The 15,463-nt window shown below is 35.8% G+C and overlaps 1 protein-coding gene across 2 annotated transcripts; it reads right to left on the reverse strand.

The window, feature by feature from the left end:
• Positions 1–212: 212 nt before the first annotated feature.
• Positions 213–15,306, reverse strand: LOC121985131 (T-complex protein 1 subunit theta-like). Of its 2 annotated transcripts, XM_042538414.1 has the most exons (13): positions 15,039–15,306; positions 14,339–14,601; positions 14,101–14,247; positions 13,863–14,024; positions 9,740–9,817; positions 7,451–7,584; positions 6,778–6,850; positions 6,632–6,709; positions 6,415–6,537; positions 6,193–6,287; positions 1,575–1,784; positions 700–757; positions 213–601 (listed from the first exon to the last, which is right to left on the reverse strand). In XM_042538414.1, the coding sequence occupies exons 1-13, from the start codon at positions 15,184–15,186 to the stop codon at positions 536–538; spliced, it is 1,635 nt and encodes a 544-aa protein (XP_042394348.1). In that variant the 5' UTR covers positions 15,187–15,306; the 3' UTR covers positions 213–535. The 2 variants fall into 2 exon arrangements, with proteins under 2 accessions (XP_042394348.1, XP_042394349.1); XM_042538415.1 differs by lacking the exons at positions 213–601; positions 700–757; positions 1,575–1,784 and adding an exon at positions 2,986–3,293.
• Between the last annotated feature and the right edge of the window lie 157 nt (positions 15,307–15,463).

Genomic DNA, 15,463 nt, shown 5'->3' on the forward strand with positions numbered 1-15,463 from the left:
GTAACTTAGGTGTTCAATTTTTTCCTCTTTGTAAAGTCATGCCACTAACTATTTCACTCCATTATATTACTTTTCATTTTATTCACAATTTTTATTATTCCGTTCGTTTTCATTTATGCATATCAAATCCAAGATACATATGTTCGAAAAAAAAAATATACAGTTTTTTATTCCATTATATTTCATTCATCCATATCAAAAGTATGGTTCTCTTCGCATCAAAGCATCAATTGTTTTTAACTAAACACGAATTGAGATACATATGTTCACATTTTTGGCAGATAATCCAACAAACAGAATTCTCAAGACATACGTGATAATCGGCTTTCCAACACATGCAAAATTATTTATCACCCTAACCCTGCAAATCTTAACTTTGAACTCATAAAGCTGAATACTACTCGTTTAAACAAAGAACATCAGGGGATTTCCAATGTATCAACAAAACCTTCACGGCGATTTCACGCACAAAACAATAGATAACCATAATATTCTCTTTTTTTCGTCAGGTACCATGTGATACTTATTAGAAAAGTTAATCCTCATCCATGCCGGGTTGTTGATCTCTCCTTGGCCCACCCGCTGGTTTCGACATTATTATCTGCACAATTGAGATTTTAATGCCAAAGAAATGAGAAATTCGGGAAACCGAAAATGAATCACACATGTGGCTTCAACAGGAAGAATGATATGACTCACTTGATCAACACGGAGAACAGTACAGGCAGCATCAGCAGCATACTTAAGAGCAAAATATCTGCCACAATGTTCCAGGGAAGGAATGTAGTTAGGGAGACAGCAGCAGACAAAATTCCAAGAGAAAAGTGAAACCAAAAGCATCCATGTTCCATTTTCTTTTGTTGTCACTTTGCCGTGTGTAACACAAAGATTTCCTAAATATTTACAACCCCAATTTCGCTAAGGTATCAAATCCAACATTTCTATAATCTCATCCAAGAGGAGTTATCTACTCTAAATTATCAAATGAATTTAGCATTTATCCATATATATGACTCAAAACATACATCTATAACCTAAATTATGTAACTATTCTTCTATGTTTTCTGAAGTGAACTTGAGAGCCATTCATTGATGCAGTATTACAGAAACTTCAAATTTATGTAATAAACAGAGTTATGAATGTGAGAACAGTCATGTTATCCAATTTCTCAAACTTACAAAACAATCTGTCCTCCGTATTTGCCTGTCCAAATATCTAAGAGAAATAAACAGCTGGGCTGATTTCAATTATGTATGACGCATGCACAACTAGCTTAATCACTAAATTCACATTTCCAGGAATTTAACAAATCCTTTAGAAACTAATACTGCCATGCTCATTATATTAATTTCAAGAGCCTCTCTGCCTACCCTTCTTCACAATAGGAAACAAAACAAAAAGAAAGCAGCAGAAGCCATAGATGAATTACAATGATAGGATTAAACAACTGAATTAGCATGTGCAAAAAAACCAACAGAAAAAACAAAAAGATAGAAAAAGGAAGATGAGCCTTAAGTTTCAATTGTAAATATTTAATTTATTATGAAGCAGAGGAATTGGAAGATGGACTGACTTAGTCACATATATGTCCCAAATATTCATGGTTGAGACATCTTTGCAGACCCCTTCTTCTAGGTCAATGCCGACACATGAATTTCCACTAGCATGCTCAGCATACAAGGAAGAAATTATCTCCATTGCATTGAGTCCAGCATTTTCAGCAAGGATTTTAGGCACCATTTCAAAACTCTCAGCAAATTTTGCAATTGCATATTGATCCAAGCTGCAATTGTGAAACAAAGAAAGTAAAATTGGTTAAGTTGAATGTCTAAGGTAGATAGTTCCCAAAGTCCATTAGCAGTGTCAATTAACACCAATTGATGATTAACAACAAAAACACACACTTGAATATATATATATATAGGAATTAAAAAAACAAATAAGTCTTAGGGCATTTATCAAGTACTGACTCTAGATTGGTAATTACAAAATGAAGCATGGCACCTGTGATAAAGGACTAATTATAAATTACACACTGTAAAGTCCTGGTTAATATCTTGATCATTTAACTAGCTAAATTCATCATAATTTTTGTGTAGGACACAGATCTATAAGGCTGACTCCTACAAGACTATAAACTGATAAAAGCCGGAATTTCAGCATTGCTGGTCAAATTAATAACCTAGCCCTCCTACAACACTTCATACTGATAGCAGTAGAAATTTCAGTATTGTTGGGCTATTGACTCCCAATTTGCCAGTGTGTCCGTCCTCGTATGTTTGTTTGTTTACACTCTAAAACAACTTCAAGCCTCCCTGGTTCTGCAATTCATAACAACCATCCACTCTAATCTCAGCAAAAAGTTCAGTGTACAGCTCTCCCTTTTCTCTTATAGATAGGACTCTCAAAGGAACTCAGTTTTCCTGAACATGTTGAACTCAACTTCAAAATTCATTTGGATTGAAAAAACATACAAGATCTACTCAAAACAAACATATGCATGGTTAAAACAACCACAACATGTGTTAAATAATTAACCCAAACGCTGAGTATCAGTCCTATAGGTCTAATATCATTTCTTCTACCTATACATTAAACTACAAAAGTAACTTAATTTGATGTCCTTCCTACATATTTCAAGTCAGATGATACCAACAAGATACTAGAGTTACTTCTGACTACTAACAGTACTGGTTGGTACTGTCATATATTCATGAAATTAATTTATGGTAGTTTCACTCAATATGGGTGACGTGAATTTTTCCCAAAAGGGGACGGAGAAACCAAATTGGCACCACTGTACATATCTCACCCGTGACAACCAAGGACCAGCATTGCATTGAGCAATACAAATATATGTCTTGGCCTGTACCAAGTTTGACAAACTTGAAAGATTAGTACCCTCTACGCATAACAAATACTATCCTAAAAGAGACTTCTAATTATTGAGAAGCTAAACATAATACCAAAGAAGGGAGTAGAAATATCATTGTTGTTGGATCATTGATTAAGAAAGAGAATTATTGAGAAGTGAAACATAATACCAAAGAAGTGAAAATATAATTAATGTTGAATCAATCTGGTATTATGTTGAGCACAGAAGAACCTCCATGTCTGGTCCTTTCCTTAAATTGCCACTTCTCCTTATGTCTAGTTCTCCAATCTTCCTTTTGCTTTGCACTTGCACCAGTGGAGCCAGTGAAAACTTAAATAGAGAACATCATATTCTCAATTTTCTATTTCTGGCAAAGGTTCGAGATTTTGAGCTATCATTTTCATCTCTAGTGAGGACCTGAACAAAAAAGTCATGTTCTCAGTTTGCTAGTTTTAGCAAAGGGTTGAGCTATTCTATCCATACTTAGGACACTCAAGTGCTTTCTTTTCCTTCACTCTATTGCATGCATGGGAGTATTTATGCACCAACTTGAACCAGAGTATTTAAAGAGTATTAGGTTAATAGGTGTAGTGAGTTTAGTTCCACATTGGCATTTTTAAGTCAAGGTTTTATCAAGACATATACACTCATTTAATTGTTATTCCATGATGAATGTAATACAATAATTTTTCTATTCTAAAATTCTACAAGAATGTTATATTTTAGTTCCTTATGTATTTATTGGAATAAATAAATGACTCAATAAACTAAATATACATTTCACGGATGATGTTGTAGGTAAGGTGCAACATGTTCCAAAATAAAAATTTCCCTGGAGAAAAGAAAAGGCTAGTTAGAGAAGCAGATCTGCTAAGTCGGTACATTTGTGTGTCAATATGAATCATACTTATCATAACCAGACTGAAATTTTCAGCATCAAAATGTTAATCCTTGCATTCATTAACACCAAAGTACCATTACATTTCACCCCAATAAATCGGAACATGTTTCAACTCTTAGCATGAGACTATCTGATTGATAAAAAAATCTCTCTCCATAACCCCATTTCTAGCAAATTGTAGTAAATTCCAATGCACAAAAAGAATAATAGCAAACAAAATTGAGACTAAAGTTTCAACGTCTATTCTAAGCTTAGAAGAGAGACAGGGAAGACTATATTTCAGGTCATTTTACTCCGAGAAAGGAAGGAGATGTGTACCAATCATCTATCTCACCTTATCTATGCAGGTAACATTCGACGAATGAAGCAACACTGAAGTAAAAAAAGAGGAAAGTGGGCACTTAACAATTTGCATTTTAAATTACTGTCATCTCCTTTTTTTTTAATCCTTAAAATCTACCAACTTTTTTTTTAATTTCTTTTTTTTTCTTAAGAAATGAGAAGGGATCCATTTGAACCTTGACTTGTGTTAAGACCAAAAGGAATTTAAATATCTTCACAATGGTATAATATTGTCCACTTTTGGCATAAGCCCTCATGGTTTTGATTTTACGCTCTACCCAAAAGGTCGTGTACCAATGGAGATATCTTTCCCTTATAAACTCATGATCTTTTCCATGTATTTTCAATATAGGACTTTGTTTGCAACCTTGCAACCCAACAATCCCTCCCCCTTTTCAAACGAAGGATCACAGGCTTCCCACGTCCGATCCTTGACCCACCATGTCCTCTTGCCCCTCGATCCACTCGACCTACTAGGATTTCCTTGCCTAGCCGCAACTAACACTTCTTGCCTGGTGTATGGTCCTCTTGATCCGGACACGAGAGCCCTCACTTCCTTTGTTCGAGGTTAATATTCTACTCATATAACTCAATTAGACCATAACTCTTGTGCACAGCGGTTAGACCTTTTAGCAGTCCAGACTCTGATACCAATTGTTATGACCAAAAGGAATTTAGATATCTCCACAATGGTATAATATTGTCCACTTTAGACTTAAGCCCTCATGGTTTTATTTTTGAGCTCTACCCAAAAGGTCTTATACCAATGGAGATATCTTTCACTTATAAACTCATGATCTTTTCTATGTGTTTTCAATGTAGAACTTTGTTTACAACCTTGTAACCCAACAACTTGGTCTAGTTCTCTGATTGAGAGGAGGCACAACAGGATTTATGAAGGAGATTACAGACTTCAATAACAATCATGCCAACATCCTAGTCAAATTTTAAATATTGATATATGTGCCCCCATAGGTGTAGCCGAGTTGGTACTCGGGTGGCTGGGCAAGGGTCGATTTTGGAGATCGTTCCCAGGATTAAATGTCCTCCCACCTAAGAGGTTGCTCAGTACCGTGATTTACCGCATCTCACTGTGAGGCCGGCAATGAGGGGCGCTCAGGGTGAGCGAAATCACCTTTTGCTTCATTTAAATCTTGATATATACAAGTGGCAGGAAAAGGATAACATGACTTATTGGTTTCCAAGGGTAACAAGGGCCATAATATAGTTATGCACATATGCAGCACTGAACATAGGGAAGAGTTGATTCATTGTCGAAGCCTTGTGGATGACGAGTGGTGGAAAAGGGGAATCTAGAGCTCAACCTTGATCAAATTGGACAGCAGGTTCAGCATCTAGTATTGAGTTGTTCCATGTGTCAGTTGGCGGACGGAGAGAAATATTTCGCCCATGCAGACCATAACAGAACAAGATCTTAGACCGTGATTTTAATTGCTCTCAGATAAAGTCAAGAGATGAATTACACTAAACAAGGACACCATTAGACCTAATGTAAAATGCTTATTGTGAACTAAACTATTAACTACATACAACTATCAACCTTAGAGTAAACCTTACACAAGAAACTAAAACATCTAAACACAACATTTTTGATTCAATCACATAGTGACAGCTAAGGATGAAACTTTTTTTTCACTTAGCTCAACCAAAGCATGAAATAGCACTATAATTCCAAAATACCAGGGATGGATATTTGAAAGCATGCATATTGGAACAAGTTCCATGGCAGATAATATAAATACCCTGAGTTGGTGCCTCTTACAAGCCTAGGTACTGCCTATGCTCATTGTGAGCACATCAATAAAACAATATTCCATTTAGTCATCTAGTAATATTTTTCACCAGTTCTTAACAATGGTTTCCTTACAATGGATCAAAACAAATGTGAGATATACATATGGTCTGATCAGATCCAATGAAGCCTTTCTAGAATCAAAAAAATAAGATTCTTTTTTATCTTAGACTATGATACTTAAATACACACAGATTAGTTGCAGGAGTTGCAAATCTGTGAGTCAAGAAGTCATGATTAGATCAGAAAGGAAAAATTACTCAGTTTCTTTCAATGCAAAATCCTTCAGCCTTCTGGCCAACTCTATCTCAGTTGCAGCAGCGCCAGGAAGAATGCGACTATCTCTGCACATTGCCTGATCAATGATGGAAACAATAAATAGAAAATTGTTCAGTCATGTGAAACATTCAGATACCTGTGACAGTAATCAGAGACCCTACTGTTAGACAACATATTCCAAGGATAACTTCATGGTGGCTCACCTTATAGGTATTAACACCATCATCAACAGCCCTCTCAAGGTCATCTAGTATACTATCAGTACTACCTCGTAGGACCACTGTAGAGACTGAGTTCCCACCTTGTTCATTCTTCACTAAGGTTACCTGTCCAAAAGAAAGTGAGCATGCAACTTAAGAAGCATGCGCCAAAAAAGAAAAAATAAACATAAATCAGTACAAAGAAAAAAGAGAAAAATACCCGGGCACCACCAATTTCTTCCACGGAAATGGAATCAGCATATCCCAGTTCATCAGGATTTGGCTGGCTGAGTTTGAGCTGTGACAAAAAATTTTGTTAAATTATGAAGCCTTTTTCCAAGAAAAGTGTACTCAAAATCAACTCACAAGCGCCACAGCACCAGTTGTGCGGCAAAATCTTCGCAGTTCGAACTTAGAGCTGATCTTTAGAACCACAAGTCTGAAATGTTAAAAGTAAAAAATTAATGCAAAATTAGATTGCATCTCTTGCATCATTATTTACCCATTTTTACATGGTTGTGGGAATAAGTTCATGTATGTGCTCAAAAAACACAACTTAAATCTATGCTTTGGTTTCGCATATCCAACTTGCAGGCCTCTTCTTCCAAGAAATCTCAAGGCTAAACCTAATTTATGTGAAAGTCTCATGTTCATTGAAAATCTTAGAAACAAATTCAGCATAGGTTTGTAAAGTCTGGTGGTATGCATAGGATATCAAATGCATATATGACAATCCTTGGAAGATTTCTAGATAAAGGTACAATGTGACACAACCTAAAATATTACTGATAAGAAACTAAACAAAATATCTACATGGTAACTACGCTAGAAGGACAGGCCAAAATAATCATTTCAATATTGAATTAATAAAAACTTTGAAAAAACATAAACAATTTTACATTACGCATCAACTTCACATACTAGTTCCCTCCATAACAAAATTCCAATATCTATCACTAAGTCTACCAAGAAGACTAGTAAAAATCAACCAAATGTAAAACAAGAGGTACTGCTAGCGTTAAGGAAACAAACTAATTACTTGTAGCGTTCACAAAAGTGCAATGCCATATCTCCAACAGCTGCACCACTGACGACCACCTTTGCCCCAGAATCAACAACAGCTTTGACAAGCTCCTCAACTTTAGCTTCTTCAGTTTTAGCATAATTTTCTAGCTGCAAATTAAAGATTATTTGCATCACAATAGATATAAGCATATTATCCCCAGAGCACACATTGCTAGCACTAAAGCACATCCTCCAAGCAGTTTGATGCATAAAGTCTAGAAATGTAATAGTGTCAATACTACTAGAATCTAAATATCACCAAAAATCCAACCAGTTGTCTCACCTCCACAGTTGAAGACAAATGATAAATTTCATAGGTTTCATTGAAGTAATATGGAGTACTATACAGCATGACATGAGCAAAGATCCTGAAACACGACTAATGCAATGGAAGATTTGAGTACAGAATGAAATAATTCACTGTTTAGAAGGTGATAGACAGCTCTTTTGCTGATGAAAGTAGGGGTGAGCAAAAGTTCGGTTAAACCTAATAAACCGACCAAACCAACCAAAATTAAAAGTTTGGTTCGGTTAATTCAGAAATTCATTTTTTTTCCCTTCAAATATCGGTTATATCGGTTTAATCGGTTCGGTTTCGGTTTTGAAAATTGGAATTCGGTTAAACTGATATTATAAGTTGAACCGATGCAGCCCAATCGATTGGTGTCAGTTCCTTCACTGAGTATTGCGACAAACCCGCATTCCCCAATCGATTGGGGAACGATTGGGGATGTCACAATCGATTGGGTTGGGAACATTCCCAATTGATTGGGGAAATGATTGGGGACATTTCCCAATCGATTGGGGCTAGTTCCTTCATGATTCCTCGCGATAAACTAATTCCCAGTTGATTGGTGATGCCGGAATCGATTGCAATCGATTCCGGATAAAAAAAAATCGATTATTTCGGTCAAAAGCCAAATTAACCGATGTTTTATTGGTTCGTTCGGTTCGTTTTTTTTTTTTTGAAAAATTTGGTCGGTTCGGTCGGCTCAAAACAAGTTCGGTTTGTTCAGTTATCGGTTTAATCAGTTCGGTTTTAACTGATTGCTCAACCCTAGATGCAAGGTTCATGTCCCCAAGTACAAATGCACACGTGTACACACACAAAAAACATTAGAGAAGTAATGATAATGGGCTTTAAGTTATAGTTTTGGACTTGGGAAGTGGGATGAGGTGGATTTGGCTAACTGATGTTGAGTTTTTTTTGTTAGTGAGTCTTGGCTGGCTTATTGGAATGTTCTGACATATTCATATATACAGAAATGAGAAATACCGTGAGCAAGCAAACAAATAAATATAATGCATATTGTGCAACAAACTCCAACCCGCAAATTATAAAAGTATTCAACCCTTTATCTAATCCTCACAATTGGGATATTGAATTGTACATTGGGCATAAATGAGTAACCATCCAAAAAATTCTAAAAACAATGAGTTATGACTGCATCATAAGGCCTATAATTTTTAAGTCAATCTATGTATCACTCCATATACTTGACCAAATTTGTGCAAAGAGAGTAGTTACACAAAGGAACCAGAATCAGTGCATCCCATGAATGTACCATCTATGTTGGTAGGCTAAGCAGATAGCGTGGTTGTCAAAATAAGTGCAAGCATCAAGACCATTTGGTTAAAGAAAATCTAAAGTATCAACCTATCAGATTTGTATGAATGGCAAAATAAGAAACTGTTAGAAAAATTAAATAGTTTGATATAAAGATTACAATGATGTTCGATCATAATAAGATACCATATTGGCTTATGAAATAGCATAATAACACAATAAAAATAATAAACAATATAATTTATAAATTAAATTACTCATATTATCAACAATCCCATACTGTTGTTATTCCATGTCAGTTGGATTTAATTGAAACGGGAGTTTTATAAGGGGCTAATAAAGAGTATTTGCTAAAATATATTATCATTTACTAAAAGACTTCTATAACAACTTAACCTATCAGCTCTTGTACTATATTTTATGCAAATGGTAGCATTATTTTATTTCCTGTAAATTTCATATCCCACTCAACATCTGTAATTTTTTTAATTAGCTGCAACATATTTAACTAACCTACATTAGCTATGGTGAACAAGAAAGTTACAAACTATCAGAAATTTCTTTAGACATAAACAGGAAAAAAAATCAAAACAATTAAGCACACCCAAAACTTATTATACTGCCCAAACCAAAAATGAAAGAAGGAATAGAGAAAGAGCCATACACATATGAATTTTTAGGTAACAGATTTAGTACCTGTTCTGCAGTGTGAATAAGAACAGTGCCCTTTGTCTCAGTTGCTGACGTATCAATACCACCAGCAAATACAGCAATCTATCAAAAGGGAAGTGCATTAGCCATTAGATTATGAGTATAGACAAGCAAACAAATTGTCCAATAGAAAAAGAAGTAAGGATGGTGGTGAGTCTAACATTTTTCAGAGAAATAAATCCTCTATATTCCATGGGCAGGAATTTTCCAAAAGATACCCACCCACAGAAAACACATGCATCTCAAAGTACAGTCTACTGTCGAATTCTTCCAACCAAATCATATGATCCCTATCTGATCCTCAACAGATCTGGGTTCATTTTACTATCTCAAATATGGAGGTACATGAATTTTTAACCAATTCAAAATACGGATCAGACCTAGGTCCAGGTTTACTATCCTCAATAGCTTTGTATTATGTTCCAGCTCTAACTTCAAGCAGCCAAATCTTTTTCCAATTAATAGGTTGTCCTTGAATTGCAAGTGCAATGCTGCAACACCCCCTTTCTTTTGAGGAGATGGCTCATCTCTCTTTCACTGTCGCTAGCCTTTCTTTCACAGGGAAAAATGACTACCCTAATTTTCCATTCTTGCTTTCCTCTCTGTAGCATAATATACATGCCACTGCCTGAACTTAAATCCATTGTTTTTTCAGTTTTTATTTGTGAAATGACAGATTTTTGAGAAAAAGACTGTCAAGATTACTATCTACGTGAATGGTGAAAGATCTTTGACTCCATGGGAAAAATCTTAAGTTACTTTAACTAAACTACTGATAAATTCTGAAAACAGTTAGCATTATTATTTATTACAAGTGCAAATTTTCACGATTTCATCGTTCAAAGGTGAAAACTTAGAGATCAATAATTAATATTTAAAGAAGACAATCACATTTGCAATTGTTTGAAGAAGAAGACTTTATACCATAAAATTGCTTTTGATTAGATGTATAATTCTTTAAAAAAATATGGAAAATTACTTGTATATCTGAATGCCATGCTGGCAAACTAACAAGTAGGAAGAGAACTTGTCTGCGTAGGAAAAAAACTGATTGCACGAAAGATTGTTTTCTTATACCAAATTTGTAAGATCCACAACACTACCAAGGAATGATTTGGTAAGATCAATTGTGAAATAGAAAGCCTGATACAATAACTATACTTCTTTCAAGGATAGACTAAATTCATGAAACCAGTTCTACCTGTTCAATCTAACATTTGCCTGGAATTTGATTTGATTCAATCCCAAACTGATTCTGTTCCCATGTGAGATGAATCACTGGGACTGTATCTGCTATGCAATCCTACAGTCCAGTACGTCACAGAAAACATTTCTGAAATAACCACCAACTTGGATGTAATCATCTGTTGACATGAAATACAAGGTCCAAGATCTTCCAATATGCCCTAATTAAATGTTTCTCTTGAATTGCTTCTAATGTTTGATGTGGGGCATTACTATGAAAGCTGTACAGGGTAATATATTGCGTTGGTTTAGTTAACTATAATAATACTGTATACATTTGTAAGTTTAGTTCTTGGAATGTAGCCCTACCACCAAACCGGATTTGGTGTGTCTCTCTATCCGTTATATTGCATATTGATATAGGAACTGATTTAGAGTTACTACTAGCATCTTCTCCCATCCGAATAAGATGAGCTAGCCTATAACTTGTTTGTTATAAGAATTTGAAACCAAAACAGATCAGTATGATTCTGTTTTCCCAACAACGAATTAGAGCAGGAACACAATCATGCGTTTTCGTAACACATTAATCCAAAATTCATAACAAGGACATCATTTTCATAAATTAATGGCAACTGATTAGGAGCTAACAATTTGAGTTCTAAATTTTCCAACTATACAACACTGGACCCTTTAGATTGCTTGTTCTTTGATCAATCCAATCATAAGGGTTGATGCGATAATCAGAGCAACCCTTCAAATAGCACACTCAAGCTTACTTAATGACAGTCAAAATATGTTTATATTAGTACTTGAAAGTTTTTATTATAGTGACATGGATACTTGGATTGCAACTTTGCAAGCACAATTTTTATTAAGGAATTTACTCTTTTTCTTTCTTTTTAAGTTCGTTTAATCTATAAAAGTGAAATTATGTAAATTTTTTGAATTTAAAAAAAAATAAATATGAATTATCTTACTCTTTTTGTTTTAAGATGGATAGCTTCATGTCTATTGAATAAACTGGTTTCCTTGTCAATTCTTTTTGAAGATGGATCCTTGGTAATTATCTCCCTTTCTCTCTTCTTATTGGATTCTTATAAAAAGAATGCTATTCTCTCACATGGTTTGGTTATCTAGTGTAGCATCAACTACTATCTTTTCAACAACTTTTCTTTCCTCATCCTTAATTAATTTCGCATCATAGCCTAAGTTGGGATAGCTAGATGTCTTAGACCAACCCTATCCTTCCCACCAAAACGTGATTCGTGTGAGGTAGAGATGGAGAAGCTAAGAAGGTAATTTAGCTTCTCCGAGAATGTCTTGCACATGTGGAAACCTTGGGACAGGTTGTTCATCATGTTTTGGAGCATGAATATCAAAGTGTTAAAGAAAGAGAAGGTAATCCATTTCACTATTCTAGAAATCAAGCATCAAGTGACAGAGTCACTTTTATAATCGAAATGCAAAACATCCTGGCTCAACTCAATTGAACTTCAATGATAATATATTCGTTTGGGCATCCTTCTGTATTGCAATTAATTGCAGAACTAATGTTATATTATGGAAAGAAATAATCATGCAGAACTCCTGTATTGTAAATGGCGGTAGGCGGTGGCAAGCCTACTGCCTCGGCTACCGAGGCAGTGCGTAGACGGTTGAATTTTTTTACTATTTTTTATAATATAATATTATAAATAGTCATTATTATTATTATATTTACTTTTAATAAAATATATTAATTAAATATAAAAAATTTAATCTAAATATTTAAAAATAAAATAATATAATATATATATTAAATTAATAGGATAATTTTATTAGACTTTAATTAAGTCTATTTAAATTATCTCAATATAAGAGTTTATTAAAATTATTAACCTAAAGTTTAATTAAACCACGTACCCTGTTTTGGTCAGGCGATGCATCCGGGCCCGTCGTGGGGCTCGGGTGACGCTTTCGGGCCCATCTTCAGGCACGAATGATGCATCCAGGGCACAACACATCCAGACTCGTCACAGGGCCGCAACGCGTTTGGACGCGTTGCTGTAGTGAAACAGCGGCAGCAACAGTGGTTCCAGGCGCAACAATGGCAGAAGAAGGTGAGTTACCACCTAAAGCACCACCTTTGCCTGAGGCGATGCAGTTGATGCCTGGTGGGATGCCATTTAGAACACTGATAGTCACCCACAAGAAAGAATCATCATATGAAATCCAATATGTGCATATATATAAGTATGTTTGTTTGATACTTGAGAAACTGTATTGTATGGACTAGATACTTAGGTTCAGGACACAACTTATGTTAGAGAATTTTCACTTTTTCTTACTTCCTATGTTTCTAAGTTTGTCTATAATCTATAAAGGTCTCATTGTAAATAGGATAGTTCAAATGAATGAATTAACTTATTCTTTTGAAGATGTGTTTCTTCATGTTTCCTAAATAAGGTAGAGTCCTTCTCAATCCTTTTGAAGGTGGATTCTATATCCTTTTTTCTCTCTTCTTGATGATTCTTTCTCAATTCTTTTGGATTCCTTCATAGTTACCCCCCTTTCTCTCCTCTTGATGGATTTGTCCTAAGAAAAAAATTGTTCCCTTGATGTGATAGGGCTACATAGTGTAACATCGACTATTTTCCTCCTTCCTCACCCATCCAACATCAACAACCATGACAGATTTTGAAAAGATAGTAATAACTTAATAAAAGAAACAGAAGAACATACAAGTCACCTAAAAGGATCAGTAAGGTGGGAAAAGATCACTAATATTCCAAAGTATATACACTTCCACTGGTTATTTTTGTTGCAACACATTAGGATAGTAACTCTTTGTCGAGTTTGGGTCTACACCAGCACAGCCATCTAAAATGTCAAATTTCAACACCAATAAGAAAGCACATCTAAGAACCATTATAGATAGTACCTTTGCTTTCTCAACCCGCTTAATTGTACCAACAGTGTCACCCTTCAAGACCATACCACGTACAACTAATGAATTGTGCAAACCACCTCCAAGTAGTTTGGCAACTCGAACGTTGTCAACATTAAAGTTTGCTGGATTCTTTGGGCAAACTTGGATGCACGCCTGCATGTGATAGCACAGTAAACCAAATGTCAGAACAAAACCAATAATTGAATGGGTGAAGCACTGAAATCCTCACATCAGCAATGAGAGGGCATAGAACATCTTCTTGTCCAAATTGCTTGCTTGCAACAGAAGCTCTCATTCTGTTAAAGACTTCGTCTTTATTCCTAACATCCATGGTTTCTGATCCTTTCTCCACCAGTTCATCCAAAATTGCAACTGTCTAATCATAAAGATGAGAGAAGTATAAATTAAGCTGGCCTTAAATCTGTGCATTTAAAACTAAACAGTGTTTAGTTCAAGACAGAAATAACCTTATTTACGGCTTTTGTATAACCGCTTATTATGTCACTAGGGTGCAAACCCATCCTAATCAGTTCCTCTGCATTCTGAAGAAGCTCTCCTGCAAATGATATGGTTAGATTAGCTCCATCACCAATCTCCTCCTGTTGGGCCTTTCCAGCTAGCACCAAAATTTTTGCAGCTGGATGCTGCACCTCAAGCTCATCCACTATAGTGGCAGCATCATTTGTCACAAAAAGCTTATCCAGATGGTTGATAACCATTTTGTTCATACCTAACAAGTACCATAATCAAAAGAGCATTAGCTGAACTCGGATAAGAAATCAAAGTTATGTGAAGTTCAATCATATTATAGCCTTCGTGAATGAGATCAACAATCCGTAATCCCAAAAACAAACACAAAAGAAAGCTAAACATCTATATACAGTTTGTAATGTGACAAGTTAACTTAAGAGAACGAAAAAGGCAAGGATCTAATGCCAAACAGATGCGCACGGCCTATTTGGCATCTTCATGAACCAGAATGGAATCCCAAGGCAATTTATCTATCTAAGATAATTCAATAAGAAGCAGTTCACCTACAAAATGACCACTTGGATATGATTTTGAGACTAAAACAACAATACGTATCCGACATTCTTATAGATAACTGGGGTTAATAAATGAGATCAGCACTTTGAGCTCAAAAGAAAGTTCTTTGGATAGACAAACCGTTGGGGCCGAGCGAGGTGCGTGTAATGTCAGAGAGCTGCTTGCATGCGTCGATGTTCTTGAGCACGGCCTCATCGAGACCAGAGAGGTGCTTGTGCCCTTCCTTGAGCATCGCCTGAATGCCATAAGCCGGCAACCCGAACGACATCTCGCCAAACCCTGGACGAACGACGAGAGACAACCAAGAAGAAAGGAGAAGAAGCGAGAACGAGTCGAGATCTCGGCCTCGAAGCCTCTGGAAGAAAAGGAGACGATCCAACTGAAACCTTTCAGCAAAACCACCCAAAACCCTAGGTTCACTTGAACCGCACGGCCGACGCGAGCGTGCGTTGCACGTGTGGGTAAAGTCGACCAAGCGACTCGACTCGAGTCAAGCCACTATTTTAGTCACTAAAGCAAAGCTCCGCACAAATATCATCTTGGTT

Source organism: Zingiber officinale, chromosome 5B (genome assembly GCF_018446385.1).
Source record: "Zingiber officinale cultivar Zhangliang chromosome 5B, Zo_v1.1, whole genome shotgun sequence".
NCBI lineage: Eukaryota > Viridiplantae > Streptophyta > Magnoliopsida > Zingiberales > Zingiberaceae > Zingiber > Zingiber officinale.